The sequence below is a fragment of the Triturus cristatus genome, chromosome 4_1, assembly GCF_964204655.1.
Source record: "Triturus cristatus chromosome 4_1, aTriCri1.1, whole genome shotgun sequence".
Lineage (NCBI taxonomy): Eukaryota > Metazoa > Chordata > Amphibia > Caudata > Salamandridae > Triturus > Triturus cristatus.
In genome coordinates, this window is record NC_140585.1 from 34,112,721 (window position 1) to 34,140,496 (window position 27,776).

Here is a 27,776-nt window from a genome sequence, read left to right on the forward strand (position 1 = left end):
CCGAGATGTTCCGGTTGTGTACCTTTGTTTATAATTACTGCACATGCAGAAACTGCATCATATCGGCCATACTTGTAGATCTGCTGAGCACAACCTGCTGTTTATTACATTATAGAGAAAGAGGCGGTGCAAGATATGAGGCCTCGCCTCATGAGTCATTTAGAGAAAGAGGCGGGGCAGAATGAGACCTCGCCTCTCATGAGTCATTTTTTTTTTTTTTTTTAAATACATTTTTTATTATTTTCCATTTCCATCTCCACATCATCTCTTACACCGGTGTTGTAAGCATTATTCAGGAAGATTGTGCTCCACCCTTCATCCCTACAAAGTTGTCATATTATGCAACCACAATGATTTACATTATTACCCACAGTCTCGTTGCCTATTATTCGCCGTCGCCTCTCATGAGTCATGGCTCCTTCCCACACTGCAATGGTAATAAGTAGCATATTACACTCTGCATATCTGCAAATATGATATATATATATATATATATATATATATATATATATATATATATATATATATATAAAAACAGTAAAGCAAAGCAAATGAAAAAGAATAGGCACGCAGGGACACAGCATCGTCTGTTGATCACAGGTGGGGCGCGAGCCACGCCGCCCCACTGCTCAGGCCTGGGGGTCGGCGATCCGCCCCATCATCACCGGGATTCTGCCCCGCTCGCTCCAGACCACAAAGATGAAGGGATGGCGTGCATCAAAGACGTATACAGTGCGCGCCAAGGAGACTGCAGTCGCCGCCGCTGCCACCACCCCGGTCTCGTCCATCTGCAGCAGTGCCCGATGCCGCCCACCTGACACCTGCAGCTCATCCGCGTCTGAGATACCACACAGGTTGGAGCTGCCCAGGAGGTCGGATAACCCTGGAAAGAGAATACAGGACATGTGGATGTGGCACGACTCGAGCTCTGAGCGCTCCTGCCTTTCAGTCACCGGTTCTTCATTAAATGCCATCTTGTAAAGCCCTTTCATCTCACTCAGAACGTCCACTACTTCTTATAAGGAACTCCCACCACATCCTAAAGCTGGCTCCCATCACATTGATGAGGCATGTTGGTTGTGCCCTTTAAGCAGGGCCACAGGAATGACACAATTATGCGGCTGCAGCCTTTTCTGCATATAGTTATAGATTTTCTGCACTTGCCAGGGAACCCCCCATTTCCTGCATCATTTACAGATTTTGTTTTTAAAAGTTGTTTTTAACTCACACAGATATAAAAAAGTTGCTACAATTGTTACCACATGTGCTGCAGTTTAATGGAAGACCTTCAAGAAGATTACCTGGCCATCATTCTGTTGCTGATTGCTATATTTAGGTGTTAAACTGGTACTACTGAGGTGTACCTTTTACACCTTTTTGCCCAGATAGTGCTAACGTATAAAAAGGAAAAAATAATTAATACTGTCACAAATTGTGCTGCATAACACCACATAATTTGTATTTTCTTCCCACATAATTTAGTCAACTCGGTTACATCAGGGTCATTTTGTTCACCCAGATGCTGCTGTCCCTGGGCACGACACCTGAAAGGCTATCTTGGACCACACTCTCTCTTGTGATTATTATGTTTATGTTTCTGAGCTAATATATGTTACATAACAGGTTTTGGGGTCGCTTTGTAGAGCACTCTGATACCTTTGGGTCAAGTTTGCACTTTATAAACTCTCAAAATAAAAACAAATCAAAACTCCCTAAAAACAATCTGACAATAAGTCGATTACCTCATAATAGGACTCATTTGCCAGGGGGTCGATCAGGGTGACGTTTGTCCCCTTTAAGTTTATCCAGATCGAAAGTGTTCAATTTGCCTTTGTTTAAAGTTTGTGCAATGCACTGAGGTAGAGAATGTGTTTATTCTGCGTCCATTCAAGAGTCAAGTTTATGCCAGGGGTGCCTTAAAACTGATTTACGCGCTGTACTCTGAGTAGAGCCCACTCCCAATAGAATACTCATATCAGACCGCTATATCCTTGTTAAAATGTGTTTGTAGGAGATGACATTATCATTTCAGAATAAGTAACATTGTTATTCTGTGTCTCTAGCAGAATGTGATGACTGGTGTTTTAATATTTAAACTGTGCCCGTGTTAAAGTCGGTGAGAGGCAATTCGCACCAGTGTTATCATGAATGATGCAGAGAGCTGTGAATGAGATTCAGTCCCGCAGGCCCCGAAATTCATCCTAAGAAGGACGATAACTGTGTAAGCAGAGATGTGTGCAGGCTTGCACATTTAGTTAATGCACAGAGGCCAGATTCCTGAGACATAAATCAAATAAATCAAATTTCCTGCCCTAAAAATAATCTGACGATTACCTCAGAATATGACTCATTTGCGAAGGGGTCGGATATGGGATTAGATCATTCCACATAGGTTTGGCAGAAGGATACTTGTATTATGCTTTTGTCATAGCAGGAGTACTATTGATAGGTAGGAGTAACATTGGAGCATTTAAGATGGTTGGATTGTTTGTGTTTTTCACCATGCGAATAATGCTTATAGCATTGTGTTTCATCTGTCTAATAATCACAGTTCATGTTTTATTTACAAGGATTAGACCTTTTTAAAAAAACATTTGAAAAAGCATTATTGTTTCTCTTCTTTGTAACAATTTTGGAATGCAGAGGTGACAAACGAAAGGGTTCGATCTGTTTCCACAAATTCCTAGGGAATCAGAGTTGTCATGTTTGAGGTACTGACAACATCTATAACTCTGGAAGGTTAGGAGTTTAGATGTGGTACTGTGAGCTAGCCAAACCAACATTTACAGAGGATGCAAGTAGACTTAGTCTCGATATTGTGAAGTTTTGTTGACTTAATACACAGTCTTACTAAATTCATAGGAACTGTACAATAGTACTCTTCGATGTTAAAAGTTCAATCTATTTCCTACAACTCTTGCTTGTTCTTTTTTTTGCAGTTGTGTTTGTGCAACTCAGTCTGCAATGCCTGTAGCTCTAAGCTCCTCGATGGGGAGGTAACTAGATTAGTGTGTGTCGTGGCTGACAGGATCCATGGTAGGAGACTTGAGTAAGCAAAGTAAAATCTAACATGCTTCTCTTGTGAAACAAACCATGTGTTCAGGCACCATATCACTGATTAGGAAACACAGACTATTAGGTGCCACAAACAATGTTGGGGGAATGAAGATCTTCAAACACTCAAAATTGTTAGTAAAACGACTTTTAGGCACTCATATATGCTAGAGAAACTGATTTCTACATTAAAAGCCAAGCTGAGAAGATATGGACACCATTTTACCCCAGTGTTAAACCCAATCTGAGTATGAATGTATGTCCTTCCCAAGCTAACCGGTTGATAGTAGCGAATGTATGCTCTCCTCGCTGCCTGGGACCCTTCATCTTCTGTAGCACTATTAATGGACTGCTTTTTATTTGATGTGGGGTTTCACCACATTCCCTGCTCTTAAGCTCATTTACTTGTCAAACAAATTCACAGTCTCTTATGCACTTTGGAGCTTTTCTTGCATTGTTGTTGTCACTGTATAAAACTCAAAACTAATGTTGTGAAACAAACTCTCCAGTGGACACTGGCATGTATGTTCTCACTCAAGAATCACAGAACAACATTTCTGGGTGCTCTGATCCTTTGAACATGCAGGAATCACTGTGCCATACTGAACCATAAAGTATAAACTACTGATGGCCAAACTTTGGACGAATGTGACTTTAAAACTGTGTGCACATATGGTGCCCATGTTTTATTACATGGAAAAAATGACATGACGTGTTCATAACTGGACACGAGGGCTAATGAAGCATTGAGCACAATTTTGAAGGTGGGCTGCTCTGTACATTTCTGTAATCAGTTAATAATAATAGTAATAAATAGGGTCCCTGTAATCCTATGTGCTCCACATTTCTTCACACATTCGTCAAGGGTTGCCCCAGCTAGTTGCCTAAATTGCCCTCCTCGCTCCCGTCCTTCAGACTAAATGGAGCCTCTCCCCCACACCTGAGATATATGATACCCATCAAATGTGGTTGACGCAACAGAAAGACAATTGACAGGCAAGTATTAACACTGCCCTTACATTAGTGCATGACATTTCTCTGCAGGTTACATCGGTATTTATTTGATACCCTGATGAAAGCCAGACCTTGTTAGGCCTTAAAGTAGGGCTGAAACATGTTGGTCAAAAATATAGGGTCATAGGGCCATAAAAGTCCACATTACCCTTACTTTATTTTTAGCTTTCCCCACCTTCTCCATGAATAAAGGGATACCTAGGAGAAGGTGACGGATTCTTAATCTCTAGTTAAGGCCCCTGTCCACCCTCTATTCCTAAATGCTCCCTGAAATACGATACGGTTGAGCCCACCCTGGCCTTTAGGAGCCAGGGTGAACCCAATGATGAAGCATGATACTACTAGAGTGTGTGAGGGTTATATATAAAAAAGGAATTTTTTCCTTCCCCGCACTAGTCATGCGGAGTTAGCATATCCATATCTCGTGTACTATACACCACAATCCCCATATTCCATGGCGGGATACTGTATTGTTAAATTGAGTTCACTAGGGAGGACGTATCCCCCCATCCTCTTCGTATCTGAAGAGGCCTCTCAACCCTTCAGTCCCACAGGTAGCTCCTGTCTGAACCTTGTTTGTTTATCATCATCCATGTTCTGGCCTGTCTATGAAAAAAGCATTTATTGTTAAGGAGATTTTTGGAGTGCCAGGTTGCTCAAGGTGTCAGGTTGTAGTTGTGTGTTTTAGTTGGAGCCTGGGTGTCCACGTGGTTTTGAAGTTGTTTAGAAGTGTACAGACATCAATCAAATGAGGAGGTGGCAGGAATGAATTTCCAACTTTTTACCTGGCTTTTTCCATGTACCCTGTTTATCCAGCCCTTCTTTTTCCCCTTCACTAGAATGGTATTGGCAGTTCCCATGAAAGGTCACTCACTCTAAACATATGGCAGATTAACTGGACATTGATTGTGGTCACGGATGCCATAAATCTGTGAACCAAGCAAAAATTCAGGACCTTATTGTGCCCTCAGATTTCTGTCAAATGTTTCTGTAACTAAAAAGGGCACCAATATTTCTTGGTCTTCTGTTGACACGTGCACGGAGATACAGATTACTTTTTTAACTTTGTGGGATTAGGCAGCTATGTATTTAGTCATGATCTTTGGCAGGGCTAAAGGCCATGCGCAGCAGGGGGTTGGCTATATAGGGTGACCTTGGGTGAGGCCTTGCCCCCATAGGAGTTCCCAATCCCCCACTGTGCACCAATTTCAGCCATGCGCAGCAGCGGGCTGGCTGCATGGGGTTGCTTCCAGTCAGGCCTTGCCCCCATACGAGTGTCCAATCCCCCACTGTGCACCTATTTCTGCTGTGTGCCGCAGTGAGTTGGCCGCATGGGGTGGCCTCCGGTCAGGCCTCGCACCCATACAAGTGCCCAACCCTCCACTGTGCATCTATTTCAGCCATGCGCAGCAGTGGGTTGGCTGCATGGGGTTGCCTCCAGCCAGGCCTTGCAACCATATAAGTGCCCAACCCCCCACTGTGCACCGATTTCAGCCATGCCCAGAAGTGGGTTGGCTTTATGCCCAGCCACTGTAGGCAACCGACCCCTACTGCACGCCTCCTAAGGCCTGCACAATGGTCAATGGCTCTAGGGCCTTCTCATTTTTCTAAAATCTTTTTTGGTACCGGTACCGTGGAGTCACAGGGGAGGCCTTGCCTGGTACGGCAGAACCAGGAAGCTGAAATAATTTTTAAATTAATTTTGTCCACCTTTGGGTTCCCCTCACATGACCCTGAGGGTCAGCATGTGCCCACTTGCCCCCTTATGTGGTCTTTCATTTTGTATTTATTTTTTTAAAGCTTGGGGAGCGAGTCCCCGAGTTCTGTAATGTCAGTAGCAACATTTTCTTCAGTACTGCAACCAGCCAGTCAGATCATTTTAGTTCAATGGTACCGGTACTGCGGTACAGAAATAACTGAAGGGACCAAAAATCATGGAAGTACCACAGTACCAGCGTGAAGATAGCACCAACATTTTCTGATGGATAACCCCTTCATACTCAACTTGAGCCAACCTGAGCCCCTTTTTAAATACTAATCTGTCAAAAAATGGTTGAACAGATTGACACTACATCACATAAAGCATGCTTTTTGAGTAAAGTTCTAGCTATTTGCCATATTTGATGTAATTTCTTTCAGTCAGTTTTCTGTTCTGGACAGCAAAGGTTTCTATTGGAATTACCATGGGAAATGGCGCTTTCGAGACTCCTTTCCCCTTCTTCTTACCACTCCTCTTGACAGATCAGTGTAAAAAGTAGATTAACATGTTTTGAAAAAATTTCATGCAGATTCATTAAACTGCCCCAAAGGTATTAGCATAATTATAAATTCCTTTCCTATGGAAACTGTGATCTAATATAATGATAACATACAGTGGTGACTGCCACTGTGTTTTTATAAATAAATAAATAAATATATATATAATAGAAATTCACCAGTTATAGCTTCCAGAGCAAACTATAACTTACGCCCCCGCAATGCATTGACCTCACATATTACTTCACTAATGACATGGTCAGTAACGTCACTGATGACATTATAAAGTGATTGTGAATGTTTCCTTAAAATTTATGAGTGTTAAACATATAGGGCCCGATTCACAGAACTAACTTAAGACAAAATCCTAAACTTACTACCATTTTGGTATTCACAGAAGGCACTTACTCATTTTTGTATTCACAGAAGACACTTAATCACTTCGGTATTCACAGAAGTTAGGAGTCCTAACTTTAGGACTCCTAAATGCCTTCTGTGAATACCGAAAATCTTAAAATTAGGATTTTTCTCAGTTTAGGAGTCCTAAAGTTAAGACTCCTAACTTTACTACTACTAAACTGAGAAAAATCCTAATTTTAAGGCTTTCAGTATTCACAGAAGGCATTTAGGAGTCCTAAAGTTAGGAGTCCTAACTTTACTACTACTAAACTGAGAAAAATCCTAATTTTAAGGCTTTCGGTATTCACAGAAGGGATTTAGGAGTCCTAAAGTTAGGACTCCTAACTTCTGTGAATACCGAAATGAGTAAGTGCCTTCTGTGAATACCAAAATGAGTAAGTGCCTTCTTTGAATACCAAAATGGTAGTAAGTTTAGGATTTTGTCTTAAGTTAGTTCTGTGGATCGGGCCCATAGACTATTACCACAAAAGTTAAATTAGTATACTTTCTATGCTACTAAGTGATTACATTTTTTAACATAGGTTTTATGAGTGGCTGCGTGACTATCTGTATTTGTGTGTGAGTGTGACTGTGTATCTATGAGTGCATGTATTGGTGTGTGAGTGGCTCTATGAGTGTATATGTGGGTGTGTGAGTAGCTGTGTGGGTGACTTAGTGGCAGTGTGAGTGACTGTGTTGGCGAGTGACTAGATGTGCCAGTGGCTGTATGGGCGAGTGAGTGACTATGTGAGTGGCTCTATGGGTGGGTGAGTGGGTGTGTGAGTGATTGTATGGGTGTGTGAGTGGGTATCTGAATGGCTGTATAAGTGAGTGACTGGATGTGTAAGTGGCTGTATAGATGAGCGAGTAGCTGTTTGAGTGGGTGTTTGGTTATGTAAGTTGGTGTGTGAGTAGCTGTATGAGTGAGTGAGCAGATGTGTGAGTGCTTGTATGGATGTTTGAATGGGTATGTAAGTGGTTGTGTGGGTGTTTGAGTATGTGAATGCTTGTATGGATGAGTGAGTGGCTTGTTGAAAGGCTATATGGGAGAGTGAGTGGCTGTATAGGTAAATTAGTGGGTGTGTGAGTAGCTGTATGGGTGAGTGTGTAGCTATGTGACTGGCTGTACGGGTGAGTGACTGGTTGTATGAATAGCTGTATGGGTGAATGAGTTATTGTGTCTGGTGGCTCAGTGGACTAATGCATTCACTACAGGGGCCTGTGTTCGACCTCATGGTCACAGGTTCAAATCCCGGCAGGTCCACTCAGCCTTTCATCCATCTGAGGTCGATAAAATGAGTACCATTGAGTTGGGTAACAATAAACATCTGTTATTCAGCGCCAAGATGCCCCGTCAAGATGCGCGCTTTACAAATACACATGTTATGTTATGTTATGTGAGTGGCTGTATGAGTGAGAGAGTGGGCATGTGAGTGACTATGGATTAGTGAACCATTGTGTGAGTACTTGTATGGGTCTGTGAATGGGTATGTGAGTGTTCGATGGGTGTTTGAGAGGTTGCATGGGGGTGCAAGTGGTTCTATGGATGATGTCATCAGTGATGTCATTTGAGATGTCATCAGTGATGTCACTGACCATGTCATAAGTGATGTAATATGTGAGGTCGCAAGCAGTGCATTGCAGGGGCATTAGATATAGTTAGTTCAGATAACTATAACTGCTGAATTTCTATCATTTTGTACGAGTGAAATCTGAGCCCAACTATAACGTCCTGTAACCTTCGCTGCTGGGGGCGCTTGACACTCGGTGCCCTGGTACTGCGGGAGGAGCTGATCGTGGAGTCTTTTTTGATCTCAAGGGGGTGAGAGGCCGCGGAACGGACTACGGCTCCCAAGAGCCTTTGCATACCTCCCTGACTGCCCGCACCTGAGCCGCGGACCGCCTCCACGCTCCAAACCTTGATAACTGCTCGCGGAACCCGCTGGCGCGGGTCCCGCTTCGCTGCTGGGGGCGCTTGACACTCGGTGCCCTGGTACTGCGGGAGGAGCTGTTCGTGGAGTCTTCTTTGATCTCAAGGGGGTGAGAGGCCGCGGAACGGACTACGGCTCCCAAGAGCCTTTGCATACCTCCCTGACTGCCCGCACCTGAGCCGCGGACCGCCTCCACGCCCATTGGCCCTCGTTTCACATATATATCGTTGAGTGTTGCAGCGCGGGACGCCCAGGACGAAGCCCGGACAAAGGGCGGACAGTCTGAGACAGTCCGGGACAGGAGGGGGTAGGAGGGGGCTGTTGATTGGGTTATCGAACTCCGTGTTACTGTATTTATTTCTCTGTGGGTGGTCTGGCTTGACTACTGGTGTGTATTAACTAATTTATTAAGGTGCCTGGAGGCCGTACGTGCTATTCCATCTGGGTTAGATTGGTATACAGTTCCCTGTTTGCAATAGCAAAACCTGTAGCGGGGTGTGGGTCCCGGCCGTAGCTAGTATGCCTAAGGCTAAGCCAGTAGTTTCGACCACAACCATGGACAACTACTTGGTTAAGATGGTCGATAAAATTAACCAAGAACGAAGGAGATCTTTAGGCCGTCCGGGGTCGCAAAGTTCTATGTCCCCCCTGCCTAACTCTCCGGCATTCGAGCCTCCTTCTGATCGGGATCCTAATACATCTCTGTTACCCGCTGAATGCATAAACGAGGGAACTTCAACGGACACCATAAGTTTGGAAAGTGGTATCCCTGAGTCCACAAACGACCCCGAATCAGGCAAAGCAATTATCCTTGATACATTAACCCCTAGTCAGCCTGTACCTAGAAGCCAAAGATTAACACGCACTTGCAGGAACACTAGCAAAACCACCCAGCCTAAGCGTGGAGGGAATCGCTATGTTAAGAAAAACGATCCCGCCCCGCTGAAAAAGTTACCACCCCAATCTGTGCCAATGGAGGGAGCAAAGGTCATCCTTGACAAAGAGCAGCTGGATTTTATAATTAATGCTATAGATGCCAAGTTTGACATATTGTTTAAACCTTTACTGACCAAACTTACTACTATCACTGATGAAGTAGTCAGATTGGGAGGCATTCTGGACTCTCTCACCAAGGTTAGACCTGCTACGAACACTACCGCTAGTATCGTGGTGCCTGATGAGATATCTTTAACTCCCTCTATTACAGTCTCATCGATGGTTGGGAGTGGAAGTCACGATTGCAGACCAGGGAATGTCACTGGAAAGTTTCCTGTAGTTCCCAAACCATCATCTCAGCCGCAGGACTCCACTAAACCATCCTTTAGTTTAGTACCAGGGGAACCGATGGGTCATACCGCAAATATTCTCAGTTGTAGTAATCCTCAACCGGACCTGCCACCTACGTGTGCTCCTTTTGTAGCTGTCCTGACGAATGTCCCTCCTGTTAAGAGGCATGGTGGCAATCCTGCAAACGATGAATCTCACTCGTCATTAAAGAATAAGACTGTGGACTGGCTCTACCGACAGTGTGATTTCCCTGTAGCCCTATCTAGGGATATACTAAGTACCAGGAGAACCTATTGGGTTGGCAAATCACGTAAGACCTGTGAAGGTGACTGTATAGTCATTAATTTTCGCAACCCCCAGCTTGCCTCTACAGTTTTGATTAAAGCCGCATCTCTCCCTGCGAGTGATCAAGGCATTTCTTTGCGGCCCCTTGGGTACTTCTATAGAGACTATGCTACTCAACCTGTTATTCAGTCTGCTGATGAGCATCACTGGTGTAGGCCTAGAGTTCAGAACCTGTGTGCTGCCCCTGCTATCCCTACGTTTAATAGATTCCAACCTTTAAGTGGGCTTGACTCTAATGATTGACTGGTGCCCGTTATAGTTGACGCAGGGATTGAGGACTTGGCCTTGGGTAAAAAGAGCTCTAGTTCGGACCCATGGATATTAACTAGTATTACTACTGATATCGGTGTAAGCCTTCTAGACCCTATAGTGGCTCGTGATCACGATAGTCCAGTTAGTGTTGGAAGGGATAGGTCTGTATTGAATACACCCGGCCGCCCTGCTAACTCTGGCTAGTGTTTTATTGCCTGTTGGAATGTCGCGGGCCTATCACACAAGGATGAATGTTTAGGATGGTTTGACTTTATCAACCTTTTTAAAATTTTATGTTTCCAGGAAACCTGGAGTCTGGACCCCATTAATTATAACGGCTTTGTTTCATATCAATTACCAGCTGTGGCTTCAAATTCGGGAAGAGCCAAGGGTGGCCTCCTGATATTGATTTCTGTTGATGTTCCACTTACTGTTAAGAAACATGTCCTGGTGGGGGCCCATTCCCAGATTCTATGGCTTTGTAAGGAGCAGGATAGAAATATCCTTTTAATTAACTTTTATAATAATGTTTTCGATAACACTAGGCAACAGGTAGCTTATGCCTTGGAGGCTGCTTTGGCTAAAATTGTAACAGGTAATAATATTGCTTTTGACTTTATTTGGATGGGGGATTTCAATACTTCAGCCTGTTTATCCTCTGCCCATAGGGTCTGTGGTTTCATAAGCTGTCGAGGAGAGGGAGCCGCCCATTTTCCACATAACCCATACGGGGACTCATTAAACAAAATCTTGATGACATACGATATGGAGATTTTGGAGAATGGGAGGGGCGTTTCTGATGAAATTCTACCCACTTTTAAGGGCAGAAACGCAAACACTGTTATTGATTTTATTTGTACCTCCTCCAGCCTTAATCCATGGTGTTCAGTCCCCATGGTAGTAGACAATTTAATTAGCGACCATAATTGCCTGACCATGGAGATGGTTCTCTGGAAGGCCAACTTAGGCCCTAAACCATGTGTTGTTGATAACATTGAACCACATAGATCCAATGGAACCAGAATTAGGTGGAAGGGGGAGAAGGCAGACCTTTTGTCTAATTCAATTATCGCAAACTGTATAAAGGAAATTGATGCTATTTTAGTGAGTAATGAGCTGACAGATATCATCCTGTATAAATTTGTTGATATTAATCACTGCATTGAAGCTAAATTCACTAAGCAACACAAGGGCAATTCAAATCAGCAAAGTGGGTGGTTTGATCATGCCAGTACTGCCGCCCTTAAGAGCCTTAAAGAGGCACTGGCAGCTAAACAGAGGGATACTAACCTTATTAGGCATCTTAGGGTTACTTATCGGGCAGCAGTATCAGAAAGAAAGGCAGAACTGAAGCGAGAGGCCTGGGATAAGTTAGACCAGGCCGCCGAAACCTCTGATTCCTCTTTGTTTTGGGCTACTGTTAATAGCCCTTTCCTAAGGAACGAGGTTACACCTGTTCTGTCGGCAAACGTCAGTGCGGAAAGTTGGGTCTCTCACTTTTCTTTGATTTTTGATTCAGATAAACATATGGATATTGGAGGTGGGATCTGGCCAATTATTCCCCTTGATATTTCCCCTACCGAGGTCAAGAAATGTATCAATGCAAGTAAAGGAGGGAAGGCTCAGGGGCCAGACGGGGTGCCGGTTGACGTTTACAAAAAAGAACCTGAGATCTGGGGCCCGCTACTGACCAAAGTATTTAATGCTGCTGTAAGTTACGGTGCCCCGCCTACATGGAAGGAATCTACTATTATTCCTATTTATAAGAAGGGGGAGAAGGGGGATGCTAAGAACTACCGCCCAATATCCCTCCTAGATTCCTCCGTGAAAATCATGAGCCGGGTACTTCTTGTTAGATTAGAAGAATGGGCAGAAACAAATAACATTCTGGCTAATTCCCAATACGGGTTTAGGAAGGGTAGAGGCACAGTAGAACAGTGTCTCAACCTAGAACTACTTATAGGGAAATACACTATGGCCAAGAAAGGTTCCCTCTTTCTCTGCTTTGCAGACCTTAGTAGTGCCTTCGATATGGTTAACCATAAGATTCTCTGGGAGACATTACTGGAAATGGGGGCACCGGAGGGTATTGTCTATTTTTTGGCCAGGCTTTATGCTAACCTCAGTTCTAGCGTTCGATATGGCCCAGGTGGGGAGTGTACTTCGAAGTTTTCTGTTAAGCGTGGTATTAGGCAGGGGTGTGTGTTAGCTCCCTTGCTTTTCACACTTTTTATCAATGAGGTTGACTCTGTTTTAAGGACTGTGGGGGCTGATGCCCCAACTATACTTGATACCCACATCCCAGTCCTACTATATGCGGATGACGCTGTTCTCCTCTCTAGGACCCCTGTCGGCCTTCAACGGTTCATGGACAGGTTTTCCATGTTTATTGGGGAAAGGAAGTTGGTCATTAATAAATCAAAGACATTTGTCATGGAATGTGGCAAGGGCCGTAAAAAACCCCATCCCTTCTTTATTGAGGGGCATAGGGTGCAGACGGTTGATACTTTTAACTATCTGGGTATCACTTTTTCCAGGACAGGTAGCTGGTCCAGCGAAATCTCCCACGTTAGAGCAAGAATGGCGAAATGCGCTCACGGGGTTTTTACGTTTGCCTCTAAGATAGGGGACAGACGGATTGGGGATATGCTGAAAATATACCAGATGAGGTGTCTTTCAATCGCCCTTTATGGGGCAGGTGTCTGGGGGCATGTTTTGGCTGGGAACTTACAAGTGGAGGAAAACCTGTTTTTAAAAAGGCTACTCTGCCTGCCTATCTCAGTATCCACGCACCTGGTGCATAGGGAACTTGGAATACACTATCTTTCGGATTCCGTCGCCCATAGACCTTTATTGCTGTGGCGTGCCATTTGGGCAAAGGAGGAGACTTCCTTGAATAGAGCCATTATCAAGGATTGTCTGTCCCTAGACAATCATTTAAAGATCCCTTGGGTAAATTTTGTTATGCGCAGTTTCAAGGATATATATGGTCTTAATTTATATGAGGACTGTGTAGTGGTTTGTTCTGCCTCGCGCTGCTAGAGCGCGAGGCGTACATTCAGCGTCTCGCGCTGCCCGCTATGACGCGGTGTTTTATGACAGTTAACGACAGTTGGTGACAACGATTATTGTGCAGCCACAGGCAAGCCGCCGGCCCGTGGGAGTTCGTGGAATAAAGTCTTGCTGTTTTACTCCCTTGACTCCGTTTGATCACTACAAGACTCAGTGGCGACGAGTACGACTCCCACAGAACCCACAGGAGAATCTGGTCAATGGTACCTGATGTTTCGGACGCCCTGCGCACCCCTCACGTGACAGTCGGTGTTGGTCCACTGCCTCAGCCTTGCACGGAGATGTGACCGTCTGTTTCCTGATTCCTCCGGGTGATTGATTCGAATAGCCTAAGGTGAGGAAACGTATGACGACAGGCGTTTGGCGCGCAGACTCCGCTGCTTCTGCCTTCTGACACTTTATCTTCCCCGCCCAGCTCTTAAAGCGGCAGCCTCCTTTATGTCACTTTCAGTGCTGCGCAAAGTTTATCATCGTATTGTGCAGGAAAAGTGGACTGGTGTGTTCTGGGCAGTATCAACAAGTGGGAAGAAAATACGCATTAAGGCAAAAAAAGGGTTACTCACTCTGCATTTGGCAAATAGGACATGACGTGGGCACGATCTTAAGAGATAAAAGGGTTAAACACATAAATCCTCTCGCAGTCTCCCTTGTTGGAGTTATAGAGGCTGTTTCATACGTTGTGGCTCATCTAGAACACTGGCTTTGATGCAATTTCGTACACTCTGAGGATTGCCACTATTAACCACTTATAAGTAGGAATAATAAATATATATATTTCCTCATTCGCATATTTGAAGAAAATTTTACATGATGCAGTCTATTCTTCCTCCACCTCCTTTCCTGGACACACCTGGCGAACCTCCTGTGCCTTGGAGGAAGTGGTTCGACGCGTTTGAAAATTACCTGGGTGCAATAGGAGCACATAGGTTCAGGGCAGAAAGGAAAAAGTTTTTACTACTCCATTCCCTGGGGTTTGAGGGGAGAGAAACCCTTAAACATTTACCTGATGTAGTGGTGGAAGAAGACGAAGAAACGGATGAATACAAAGACACAGTGAAGAAATTAAAAGCCAGATTTGATAAGCAACCCAGTGTGGTGGTGTCTAGGCACAATTTTTTTAAAAGAGTGCAGAAAACCGAGGAAGATGTAGACACATACATTACTGCTTTGAGGAAGTTGGTGGCAGAATGTGATTTTGAAAATTTCAGTGAACAATTGATTCGTGATCAGTTTATAGGGAAGTGTCTGGACAAAACCATAAGACAAAAGCTTTTATCTTTGGAAAATCCCTCCCTGGATGAATCTATTCGCATAGCGAAAAGTATTGAAACGTCACAATCTTCCATAAAGGAACTGGAAAGTAAAAGTGTTGAAGTAGTTACCCCTGTCCGTTTTAAAAAGTATGAGAGGAAAAAAGATTATCAGCCAAGTAATTTTTTCAAAAGGACTGATATCTGTTACAGATGTGGATATCCCTCCCATGTGAAAAGTGGTAGACCGTGTCCTGCGAGAAATGCAACCTGTCGCAAATGTGGGAAATTGGGACATTTTGACAAAGTATGCCAAAGCCAAAAATATAAGAAAGAACAGGTAGCATGTGCCATGGATGCAAGTGGTAGTGACAGTGACGACACCCTTTGTGAACTTAAGGACATGGTTGTGGTTGTCAGTAAGGGAACATAAGAAGTGGTAACCCTGATGACTGTATAGATCCCTATGCCATCATTGGAGTAGGTGAAGAAAGTTTGAGACTGCTTGTAGACTCTGGTGCAAGGATCACAATGATCAGTGAATCTTTGTTCAGGGAAAAATGGGGTAACAGACCTCTGCAACCGCCTGACCGTGAGCCTGTATCCTATGAAGGGAGAAGTATAGAACTGATGGGGTACTTTGAGGACATCTTGATTTTCAAGAACAGACACATTTATGGAAAAGTATACGTCGCTGTCAATGGATTAGACATATTAGGATGGTTCCACCAAGGTTTGTTCAGTATGATGCTGTGCCCTGGAGCAAAGGAACAGATTCTGGTTGTTCGGGACCAAACACAGGTTGAGGAACTACTCAATAAATATCCCAGAGTGTTTTCAGGCGAATTGGGGAAAATCAAAGGATTCAAACACAAGATCAAGATAAAGAGTGATGCGGAACCGGTAAAACACAAAATAAGGAGTATCCCTTTCAGCATCAGAGAAGACTTGGAGAAAGAACTTTTGTCCATGCAAAAAAGAGGGGTTATTGAACCCATAGAGTCGTCTGATTGGTCTTCAGCATTGGTCGTGGCAAGGAAGAAAAATAATGATCTCAGAATCTGCATTGATTTGCGCAATCTAAACAAGGTCATCTGGGTGGATTCGCATCCTCTACCGAACATATCTGAAATGCTGGGTGTAGTCGAAGGTGCCAAGGTCTTCACCAAACTAGATCTGGCCTCGGCATATCACCAAATTGAACTGGACAAGGATTCACGCCATTTCACTGCATTCAACTCCCCTGCAGGTTTGTTCCAATTTTGTCGAATGCCTTTCGGTTTGGCCTCAGCAGCCTCTGTCTTTCAGAGAGTTATGGTCAATTTACTGAAGGGAATAAAGAACGTGGCCATATTCCAGGATGACATTCTGCTGTTCGCAAAAGACCAACAAGAACACGACATTGTACTGAACAAGATCCTGTCTATATTCCAGGAACATGGGGTGGTCCTAAAAAGGGACAAGTGTGAATTCTCTAAAGACAAGATGGATTATCTGGGTCACACGATATCAAGTGAAGGAGTCACGCCCAAACCGAGTTTGGTTCAAGCCATTGTTGATGCCTCCGCCCCCAAAGACAAAGCAGGAGTCAAATCACTGTTAGGTCTCACAGAATTTTATGCCCGCTTTATTCAAGACTATGCTACAAAGATTCGTCCCATTTCCAAGCTGCTCCAAGACCGAAGTGAATTTGTGTGGGATGATGAATGCAAAGCTGCCTTCGATTGGATCAAGGAACAACTTAGCACGGTCAAGGCCTTGAAGCCATTCGTACAAGGGGTCCAGTGTACTTTGACTGTTGATGCTAGTAGTTATGGACTGGGCGCTGTTTTGACACAGATTGTTGACAAAAAGGAACACACTGTAGGGTTTGCATCCAGAGTACTAAGAGAAGCAGAGACTCACTATTCGGTCATTGAGAAGGAGCTTCTAGCGTGTTGGTGGGGCATTGAAAAATTTAAAAATTATTTGTGGGGACAAAAATTTATTCTTCAAACGGACCACAAACCATTAGTTGCGATTTTGGGGTGCACCAACAGCCGCGGGGCCACTCCCCGCATCGCACGCCTAGCTTCCAAACTCTTACAATACAACTTTGATATTGTACATATTGCTGGGGGAAAAAATGTAAGAGCGGATGCACTGTCACGTTTACCTGCTAATACCAGTCAGGACATACAAGGCATTGATGAATGTTGTTTTGATGATAAGGAGGATTATATTATAGCAAGTGTTGAACTTAGTAACGTTTGTACTATTGATCAGCAAAAATGGAGGGAGGCGGTGGCTGGGGATGAAGTTTCAAAAAACCTGATGAAATATATTTCCCAAGGGTGGCCCAGGGAAAGGAATGTGGATGTTAAGTTACAACCCTATGTCAAGGTGTGTGATGAACTTTCGATTGAGGATGGTCTAGTTTTTAGGTTAGAAAAACTTGTTCCACCGGTGGACATCAGATCCACTCTTCTCACCAAAGCACATGAGGGGCACCTAGGTGCCACATTAACCAAGCGTAGAGTAAGAGAGTACTTTTGGTGGCCCAAAATGGATAGAGATATTGAGGAAATGGTGCAAGAGTGCACTGTTTGTTCGTCAAGTGACAAAAGTCTTCACACTAGTAGCCCCCCTCTTACTCCTATTCCCCTCCCGGGTGGACCGTGGGAAAAACTTGGCATAGATGTTCTAGGACCCTTTCACAGCCTTCCCCAACAGTGCAGATTTGCCATTGTCATGGTGGACTATTACACAAAGTGGCCCGAGGCCAAGTTTGTCTCTAAGGTCGATTCCCAAGAAATCATCGACTTCTTAAGGGAAACATTTATGAGAGAAGGGTTCCCCCAAACTTTAATCTCAGACAACGGGGTACAATTTGTATCATCTGAAGTACAAGAGTTTCTTAGAGAATCTGCCATCACTCATCACCGAAGTTCTCTCTATCATCCTCAAACCAACGGCTTGGTAGAGAGACTTAATAGAGTCATAGGTGATTGTGTCAAGTGGGCTCTCGCCCACCACAAAGCTGTTCCCCAAAGTGTCAGGACAATGTTGTGGTTTTATAGAACCACTCCTCATTCTTCCACTGGGGTGTCCCCCTTTGAACTACTGAGAGGTAGGAAACCATGTACCGAGTTTAGACCGGCTTGGATGTCTAAATGGAATAAATCCAATTCTACTCCCCAAGAAATGGATGAGAAAGTGAGGTCCAAGTCTGCGGAGGTCCAGGTCAAACAAAAAGAGTACTTTGATGAAAGGAAGCGTGTTAAGATCAGAGAATTTGCTGTGGGAGACAGGATCAGAATTAAGAAACCAGGCTTTGGAAGAAAAGGAGAAGCTAAGTATGGGGAAATTGTGGTGGTGGATAAAGTGTGTGGTAATGCGGTTCGAGTCAATGGAAAAGACTGGTGGAATAGTAACAAGGTGGCGAAAGTTAAAAATGTGCTCAATGACGTCAAGTGTCCCATGTTGAGAAGTGAGGCCTCTCATAGGATCTCTCAAGGTAAACTTGATGTCCTGAACTCTTCTCCCAGCCACGCCGCTGTCAGGAGGAGTACCAGAACAGTTAATATTCCTGTTAGGTACCGTCAATGACTTTCTGTGTTTCTCTTTACCACTGTTGTGTTCCTCCTGCACTTTCTGTCTTTCTTTCTCTCTCACTCTCTCTCTTTCTCTCTCTCTCTCTCTCTCTCTCTCTCTCTTTCTCTCTCTCGTGGGCTTTTCTTTCTTTCTTTCTTCCCTGTCTCTTGCCCTCCCCTTCGCTGCTTTCTCTATCTCTCTGTTTTCCAAGAAAAGGAGATATGTAGTGGCTTGTTCTGCCTCGCGCTGCTAGAGCGCGAGGCGTACATTCAGCGTCTCGCGCTGCCCGCTATGACGCGGTGTTTTATGACAGTTAACGACAGTTGGTGACAACGATTATTGTGCAGCCACAGGCAAGCCGCCGGCCCGTGGGAGTTCGTGGAATAAAGTCTTGCTGTTTTACTCCCTTGACTCCGTTTGATCACTACAGACTGTTATGCTGCCAACAGTCTGACCAAAAGTGAACTGAAATCTGTTTGGTTGTCTTTAAGGTACGAGCAACGTTTGAGGGCCAGTAGCAACTTATCCACCTGTACGCTCTATGACAGCTGTTGTGAGCTGTCAGGTTACCAACCTTATTTGAGCTTTGTTACTAGACCCTCTCACAGGTTCGTTCTTACTAGACTGCGCTTCGGGATTGCTCACCATTTAGTGGCGTTTCCCAATATCAAAAAACACCCAAGTGGTCCATGCCCCTGTGATGGCACTACAGCACAAAGCACTACGCACTTTTTATTGTTCTGCCCACTATATGGTAATTACCGTATTGATCTCTTAAAACCTATTTTCAAGAAATTTGGTGTTAGAACTGTAAAAGACGCTATGAAATTGATATTCAATCCTCCACCCGATGTTTGCTTTTTTACTGCTACATTTCTTCTCAAAGCTATCAAGGCAAGGCCTAGTATTATTTTTTAAATTGACATTCTGCCGTTTTTTATACTTGTCTGTTTTAACTGTATAGATGAAGCTTTTATGACTTATTTTTTGTTATTAGTTTGTGTATATTACTGATGTTTTATTATGTATGATCTGCTTTTATGGACTTTTTGTCAAGCTCCGAATAAAGCTTTATGAATTGAATTGCCTTCTGTGAATACCGAAAATCTTAAAATTAGGATTTTTCTCAGTTTAGGAGTCCTAAAGTTAAGACTCCTAACTTTACTACTACTAAACTGAGAAAAATCCTAATTTTAAGGCTTTCAGTATTCACAGAAGGCATTTAGGAGTCCTAAAGTTAGGAGTCCTAACTTTACTACTACTAAACTGAGAAAAATCCTAATTTTAAGGCTTTCGGTATTCACAGAAGGGATTTAGGAGTCCTAAAGTTAGGACTCCTAACTTCTGTGAATACCGAAATGAGTAAGTGCCTTCTGTGAATACCAAAATGAGTAAGTGCCTTCTTTGAATACCAAAATGGTAGTAAGTTTAGGATTTTGTCTTAAGTTAGTTCTGTGGATCGGGCCCATAGACTATTACCACAAAAGTTAAATTAGTATACTTTCTATGCTACTAAGTGATTACATTTTTTAACATAGGTTTTATGAGTGGCTGCGTGACTATCTGTATTTGTGTGTGAGTGTGACTGTGTATCTATGAGTGCATGTATTGGTGTGTGAGTGGCTCTATGAGTGTATATGTGGGTGTGTGAGTAGCTGTGTGGGTGACTTAGTGGCAGTGTGAGTGACTGTGTTGGCGAGTGACTAGATGTGCCAGTGGCTGTATGGGCGAGTGAGTGACTATGTGAGTGGCTCTATGGGTGGGTGAGTGGGTGTGTGAGTGATTGTATGGGTGTGTGAGTGGGTATCTGAATGGCTGTATAAGTGAGTGACTGGATGTGTAAGTGGCTGTATGGATGAGCGAGTAGCTGTTTGAGGTTCGTCCTTTGGCTGTGTTGGGAGTGCTGTCCCGGTTGCCTGTTCTTTTCCAGCTGCTAACTCACCGCCTCGCGGCCCCCGCTCCGCGGGTGCCGCTCGCAGGCTCAAGACTGTGTCAGGGTCCTGGTTTTTTTGGTCCCCTGTTGTGCATAGGAGCACCAACGCGTCTACTGCAACCACCTCGCAACACACAAGCTCAGAGGCGGGACTGCGAGGACCAGCCTGCTGAGCGGCGCTGATCGGCCGCAGCTGGTCCTCTTCCCGCCCCCTCCTGTCACTCCCCTTGATAATCTGCCAAAGCCACGCGCACGCGGGACGCGCGCGGGGCAAAGACCGGGCAAAGAGCGGGCCGTTTGAGGCCGTTCGAGGACATAGAGGACTGGCCTGGCCCACCCCCCTTGGTTTTTGTTATCTGACTCGTCCCTTTTCCACCAGTAAGTACATTGTGGGTACTGCAATTCAAATATATCATGAGTACACGGGGCAGTCGCAGTAAAACTGCAATGGGGCTGAGTAAGCCCAGCGGGACATTGGATGATTTCCTTGTCAAGACTAATCTAGCAATTGATACTGAAATCACTAAAATGCAGAAGAGGGTGTCAGTTGAGCTTGACGCGGCACGTAGGCTTTCCCAGACCTTTGCTAACTCTAAAAAATCTTCCCTAGGGAAAATTGCGTCTGCTGCATCTCCACAACATGCTTCTTGCCCTCCCCCACTGATAATCCATGCCGATGTTCACCATGCTCCCCCACCTCTTTCCCTTCCATTAGAGTCTATACCCACCTTAACTACTGCGCCCCCCAAAACTTTCGAGGGAATCGCGCCCACTGGACCTGGAACTGCCATTGTCTTGTCGGATAGCCCTGACCCCCCTGACCTTTCTCCCCCAGTAGCAAAAAATAAAAACAAAGATGGCCCAACTCTAAAAAAGAAAAACAATGCAAGATCTGCTTATGCCCGCAAAAAAGAAAAAATTGCAAGGTTGCAGTTCTTTAATAATAGGCGAACACTACCCACCACTGGGGAGACCATACAAGCGCCAAATTTGGTTAACCATCTAATAGGGGGGGACAGGGAACACAGCAATCTTAACGTAGTCCTTGACCCTATTCAAGGGCCTCTCCCCACATATGGTGAGAAACCCAAAGAGGGAGGGCAAAGTGAGCCAGGGAGGGATAGAGACAAGGGGGGTGATGACGAAGATTTTCTTAAGATAGTCTGGGGTACATTAAAACAATTACTGTCACCTCTGGAACTCAGACTCTCTCGTATCGAGAATAATCTCCTCGAGATGGATAAGACCTTAGTCTCCCTGGCCACCCTTAGCCTAAAACAACTGGAAGCAACTTATCCTCATATTGCTGAGAGTACTCCTCAGGAGAATGACGATGGTATTCACCCGGCTCCAGAAACTAACGTTAGTTCCCTTGCCCCTGAAATGCCACCTCCGGTCTTGTCCCTACCCCCACCAAAGCCAACCCCAATACCCAAACCCCGCTCTAAGCCAATCGTTCCCTTTCCCCTAATACCAAAAATCCCAATACCAGTGGCAAAAGGCCCCGAGAACCAGACCTTACCCAACCCTATCCCTAAGGCCGCCCACAAGCCCAATAAGACTAATATCCCCCCTACTGCGCGCATAACCAACCAGTACCATGGCCGCCAGAACTTTCGTGGGGGCTACATTGATCTTCCTCCTGACGCCGGGCCCTACGTCGTCATACTGGCTGGTGTACCACCACTTGACCCGCTTTCTATGGAGACCCAGTGGTCCCTAAAGAATAAGGTGATTCACTGGCTCAACATCAATAGACAGCTCCCCAATACTGTTAGGACTAGGGTTCTAATGGTTAGGAGAGTGCCATGGGTGGGTCGTACCCATAAATCCATCCCTGGAGACTGCATAGTGGTCTCATTTGCAGACCCTCATACAGCCCAGCATATCACTATATGGGATTCACAGGATACTGACCAATCTATTGTCACCAGACCCCTCACCTTTTTCTATCCTCCAAAACAGACTGTTGAGCCACCTGGGGCTTGGTCAATAGCCCACAATCGTAGATGGAAAGGACATGGGGATGGTTGGCAACCCTTTGATAACTGGTGGGAAGGAGCACCCACTATGAACAGGTTTGAATGTCTGGATCAGGTGGATTGACTGGGAATTAGTGTCGCTCCAATCCTTACCAATGCCCAAAATCCCCTAACGGAAACTGTCCCGAGTGAAAAATTAATGCCCATACCCCAAGTTCCAAGCCACATTGGGATAGACCTAAACCCCCCTGAACAGCACCCTCTTACTGCACAGGTCAAACTACAGGCAGACCTTGCACACCTGCAAGTTCGGATAGGCACAACGGGGAATGCAGGGCATCATCCACAGGAAACTAGAAACCCAATGCACTCTCTCCTTTCTTGGAATGTTGCAGGCCTCGGTAGTAAGATCACCCACAAACCTTGGCTGGAGATTGTGCAGAAGTATGGCATCCTATGCCTACAAGAAACCTGGCTTATAGAGGAAGTGCACATGTTGGGCTACCGAACCTTCCATTCCCCAGCTGTGCCATCAGCCCAGGGTCGCAACAAGGGGGGCTTGTGCACATACATATCTAACGTAGGGGATGTAAAAGTTTGCGATTTCCAATCCAATCAGTACTTCCAAATCATACTACTTAAATGGGGCACTTCGCAAAAGGTGATTCTTGTGAATTTTTATAATAATTTGCCAATTAGTGAGGTGGAATCAAATTTGAATATTATGATCCATCATATTCACAAACCGAGAGATCAAGGTTCGGGGGATCACATAATGTTGTGGGTGGGTGACTTCAATTGTTCCGTCTGTCCGTCTTCTGAGCTAGGTTTGTGCGGCCTGTCAGATCTCGGGGAGGACGGTCCTCTGCACTTCTCCCACACCAACATGGGGTCTCTTCTTAACAATGTCATATTTACCTTTGACCTCACCTTTATTAACCAGGCATGCTCCCCCCCGGTTCCCTTTGCCCCAACGTACAATGGAAGAGGTTGTAAATCCACAATCGATTTTGCCTTGATATCACCCACCTATCCTGACTTTATAACCTTCTGGGAAACGGGGGATGACCCCATGAGCGATCATTATCCCATCACCTTCGGGGTAAATCTCATGGAGGGCAAAGTAAAGGAACCTAGTAGGGTTCTATATCCATTTGAGGTTACCCTATCTAAGACCAATGGGTATGTAATTAAATGGGAGAAAATGAACCCAACATCCTTCGTTCAAAACTTCCTATCCTCTTGCTCCACGGACATACTTGCCTGCTTAGAGGAAGATACTGACCCAAAGAGCATCATGGTTGCTTTTTCTAACATTCAGCGCCATATAAAAAATGCACTGACTAGGAACTGCAAAGACAAGGGGAGGCATACTCGTGGGTGGTTTGACTCTAGATGTACATCCACACTGAAAATCTTAAAGAAAGCTTTGTCTGCCGACCCAAAAGATAGAGTTCAAATTCGTCAAGCGAGATACGATTATAAGCTGGCAATTAAACAGCGGAGGGCGAAACTGAAGCAGGAGGCCTGGGAAGCTTTGGGGGAAGCCGCCAGGAATAAGGACAGCAATGCCTTCTGGAAAGTCATAAGATCTGTTTATAACTCAAAAGACAGAGATAATTCTGTAGAAGTGGCTATAACGGCTGAGCTCTGGGTAGAACATTATGGTAATCTTTATTCCAACAACACACAGGGTAATGCCCCGAACCCATGCAAGGTGAATTCACCCCCAGATAGCATAATTCAGGATAACCGCCTAACTGTCTCCCCAGCACCTCCTTACCCTATTGAACTGGTATTTACCACACTAGAAGTGGAAGATGCCCTTAGAGAAAGTCCTTTAGGTAAAGCCCCCGGCCCTGACCACACCCCAGTGGATCTCTATAAATCAGAACCGGACTTCTGGGTTCCCTTGTTAACCAATGTATTAAATATGGGAAATAAATGCGGTTTTATTACCACCTGGTCGGACGCAATCGTAGTCCCCATATTTAAAAAAGGGAATAGGGACGACCCGGCTTGTTACCGTCCAATATCGCTATTGGACGGACTCATGAAAGTTGCTGGCAGGATTGTCCTTAAGAGGATACAACACTGGGAAGAAGAGAAGAAGGTTATCTAGGAGTTCCAATATGGGTTCCGAAAGGGACTAGGGACATTGGAGCAATCCCTAAACTTGTCCCTATTAGTCTCTAAATATAGGCAGGCCAAAAAAGGGGACCTATTTGTTACCTTTGTCGACCTCAGCTCCGCATTCGATTGCGTGGACCATGCGATGCTCTGGTCGACACTGGAAGACATCGGGGTGGACTCAGCTATCCTCACATTTATCAAAGAACTATATAGAGAAGCGGGGGCCAGAGTAAGATTTGGGACCCAGGGGCAATGTTCACAAAAATTTGCCATAAACAGAGGGGTGAGGCAAGGCTGCATACTTGCGCCCTTGCTTTTCACATTTTACATAAACTCTATCGCTGAAAGCTTAATAACTCTGTCAAGCGATTATCCGGCTGTTAATGGTAGGCCTGTACCCATTCTTTTATATGCCGATGACGCGGCAATTATGTCTAGGACAAAAGTAGGTTTGCAGAGAGCAGTAAATGAATTTTCATCCTACATGGGTAAAAGAAATTTAAAGGTGAACATTTCCAAAACTTTCTCCATGCCCTGCTCCCAAAAGAACAACAGACCATCATGCTCAATATATTTAGATCAGCAAAAGATTGCCATCACAGACACTTTTTGCTATTTGGGCATTGTGTTTGACAGGTGGGGAAGGTGGAAACACGCAGTGTCAGCTAGGAAACTCGCCTTTAGCCGTGCCATAGGTGCTTTAAGAACCTTTGCAGCCAAAATTGGGGGTAAACCCATTCAAGAAATGTTACAGATCTACCGGGCAAAGTGTATAGCTACGGCCACATATGGCGCAGGTCTCTGGGGTTTCGAGAATGTGTCCTCATTACAAACTTGCGAGAATATTTTCATCTGTTACTTACTAGGTGTGTCCAAAACCACGTCGACTTTTATGACTCACATTGAGACCGGCGTCAAATACCTTAGCGACATCATAAAAATATCACCCTGTTTGCTCTGGCATAAGATTTGGACCACAGAGGAGTGCAAATTGAATAGAAATCTCATAAAAGACTGCATGGCTTTGGACGGTGTAGCAAAAGTCAAGTGGCTGCGATACGTACAAACGATGTTTTCTAACATTGGACACTCTGAATTTTACGACGAACCAGAGACCCTACAAACCTTGACTAGACCGGCCCTTAAAAAACTATTATCTATACACTTAGAGAGTGCTAGATGGGACACTGAGAAACTTAAAGGCACAACCCTGAGCTATCAGCAAATCACCCCTACTGAAGGCCTACAATCTTACCTTGGGATTGAAAAAGCACCCTATGCTTGCATGCTTTTAACTAGGCTGCGCCTAGGGATTTTCTTCCGCTTGGTCACTTTGCCGAAACAGAATGACTGGGCCTCATTGAAATTAATATGTCCATGCGACGACCATTCAACACAAAGTAACATTCACATCATGTTCTTTTGTAATCTGTATACCAGCCCGAGGAAATTATTTCTTCTACCCTTACTTAAACGCTGGGGGATAAGAACATGTAAACCTGCATATTTAAAATTTTTGCTTTTAGAAGATGTGGATGTCATCTTTGCTGTTTCTCGCTTCTTAATGTCAGTGATGAAATTTAGAAACTCAATGAGTTAACTAACACATGTTAATATTGACTGATTAGTGTAAAACGAGGCCCCTCATCCAAATGACTGCTGTAGATTTTAACTTTTGGAGAAATGTTTTATCCATTTTTGTAACTTTGTTCATATGAAAACTGTTCTTAAATTGTCTGCATAAATTGTATTTGTATGCTTTTATGATTTATTGATAAATCGAATAAAGCTTATTGACTGACTGACTGAGTGGGTGTTTGGTTATGTAAGTTGGTGTGTGAGTAGCTGTATGAGTGAGTGAGCAGATGTGTGAGTGCTTGTATGGATGTTTGAATGGGTATGTAAGTGGTTGTGTGGGTGTTTGAGTATGTGAATGCTTGTATGGATGAGTGAGTGGCTTGTTGAAAGGCTATATGGGAGAGTGAGTGGCTGTATAGGTAAATTAGTGGGTGTGTGAGTAGCTGTATGGGTGAGTGTGTAGCTATGTGACTGGCTGTACGGGTGAGTGACTGGTTGTATGAATAGCTGTATGGGTGAATGAGTTATTGTGTCTGGTGGCTCAGTGGACTAATGCATTCACTACAGGGGCCTGTGTTCGACCTCATGGTCACAGGTTCAAATCCCGGCAGGTCCACTCAGCCTTTCATCCATCTGAGGTCGATAAAATGAGTACCATTGAGTTGGGTAACAATAAACATCTGTTATTCAGCGCCAAGATGCCCCGTCAAGATGCGCGCTTTACAAATACACATGTTATGTTATGTTATGTGAGTGGCTGTATGAGTGAGAGAGTGGGCATGTGAGTGACTATGGATTAGTGAACCATTGTGTGAGTACTTGTATGGGTCTGTGAATGGGTATGTGAGTGTTCGATGGGTGTTTGAGAGGTTGCATGGGGGTGCAAGTGGTTCTGTGGATGATGTCATCAGTGATGTCATTTGAGATGTCATCAGTGATGTCACTGACCATGTCATAAGTCATGTAATATGTGAGGTCGCAAGCAGTGCATTGCAGGGGCATTAGATATAGTTAGTTCAGATAACTATAACTGCTGAATTTCTATCATTTTGTACGAGTGAAATCTGAGCCCAACTATAACGTCCTGTAACCTTTGCTCTTTTCAGTGAATTTCTACGTTTTTAAAATTCTATTTCCTAACTATAATGTCCGTCTAACGTTTGTTTTTTTGGTGAATTTCTATGTTTTTTAATGTTATTTCCTAACTATATTGTCACTGTAACCTATTTTTTTTAAAGGGAATTTCTAAGGTTTCTTTAATTTTATTTCCTAACCAGTAACCTTTGGCAGTGAGTGTGTGAGTGAGTGCATGATTTTCTTAGTAGGTCTGTGAGTGGGTGAGAGTGTCTGAGTGGGTCTGTCAATGCGTTGTAAGTGAGTGTGTGTGGAAGTAGCTGCATAAGTATTTCATTGGGTGTGTGAGTGGGTGTCTGAGTGAGTGGTTCTGTGAGTCAGTATGCGAGTGTCTAAGTGGCTGTTTGAATGGGTGCATGAGTGTCTGAGTGGGTGCATGAGTGTCTGAGTGGGTCTGTGAGTAGGTGTCAGAGTATGTGAGTGAGTGTGTGAATGTGTGAGTGAGTCTGTGAGAGGGTGCATGAGTCTCTGAGTAGGTCTGTGAGTGGGTGCGTGAGTGTTTGAGTGGGTCTGGGAGTGGGTGCATGAGTGTCAGAGTAGGTCTGTGAATAGGTGCACGAGTCTCTGAGTAGGTCTGCGAGTG

At 44.4% G+C, this 27,776-nt stretch overlaps 1 protein-coding gene across 4 annotated transcripts in view; it reads right to left on the minus strand.

Annotated features, from left to right (window-relative positions):
• Positions 1-206: 206 nt before the first annotated feature.
• The window catches only part of SERPING1 (serpin family G member 1), a 142,816-nt gene continuing 115,246 nt past the window's right edge, over positions 207-27,776 (minus strand). For all 4 annotated transcript variants that reach the window (XM_085651408.1, XM_085651409.1, XM_085651411.1 and 1 more), the window contains exon 8: positions 207-883. In XM_085651408.1, the coding sequence (XP_085507534.1) occupies positions 630-883 (254 nt within the window). In that variant the 3' untranslated portion in view covers positions 207-629. The remainder of the gene's footprint in view (positions 884-27,776) is intronic.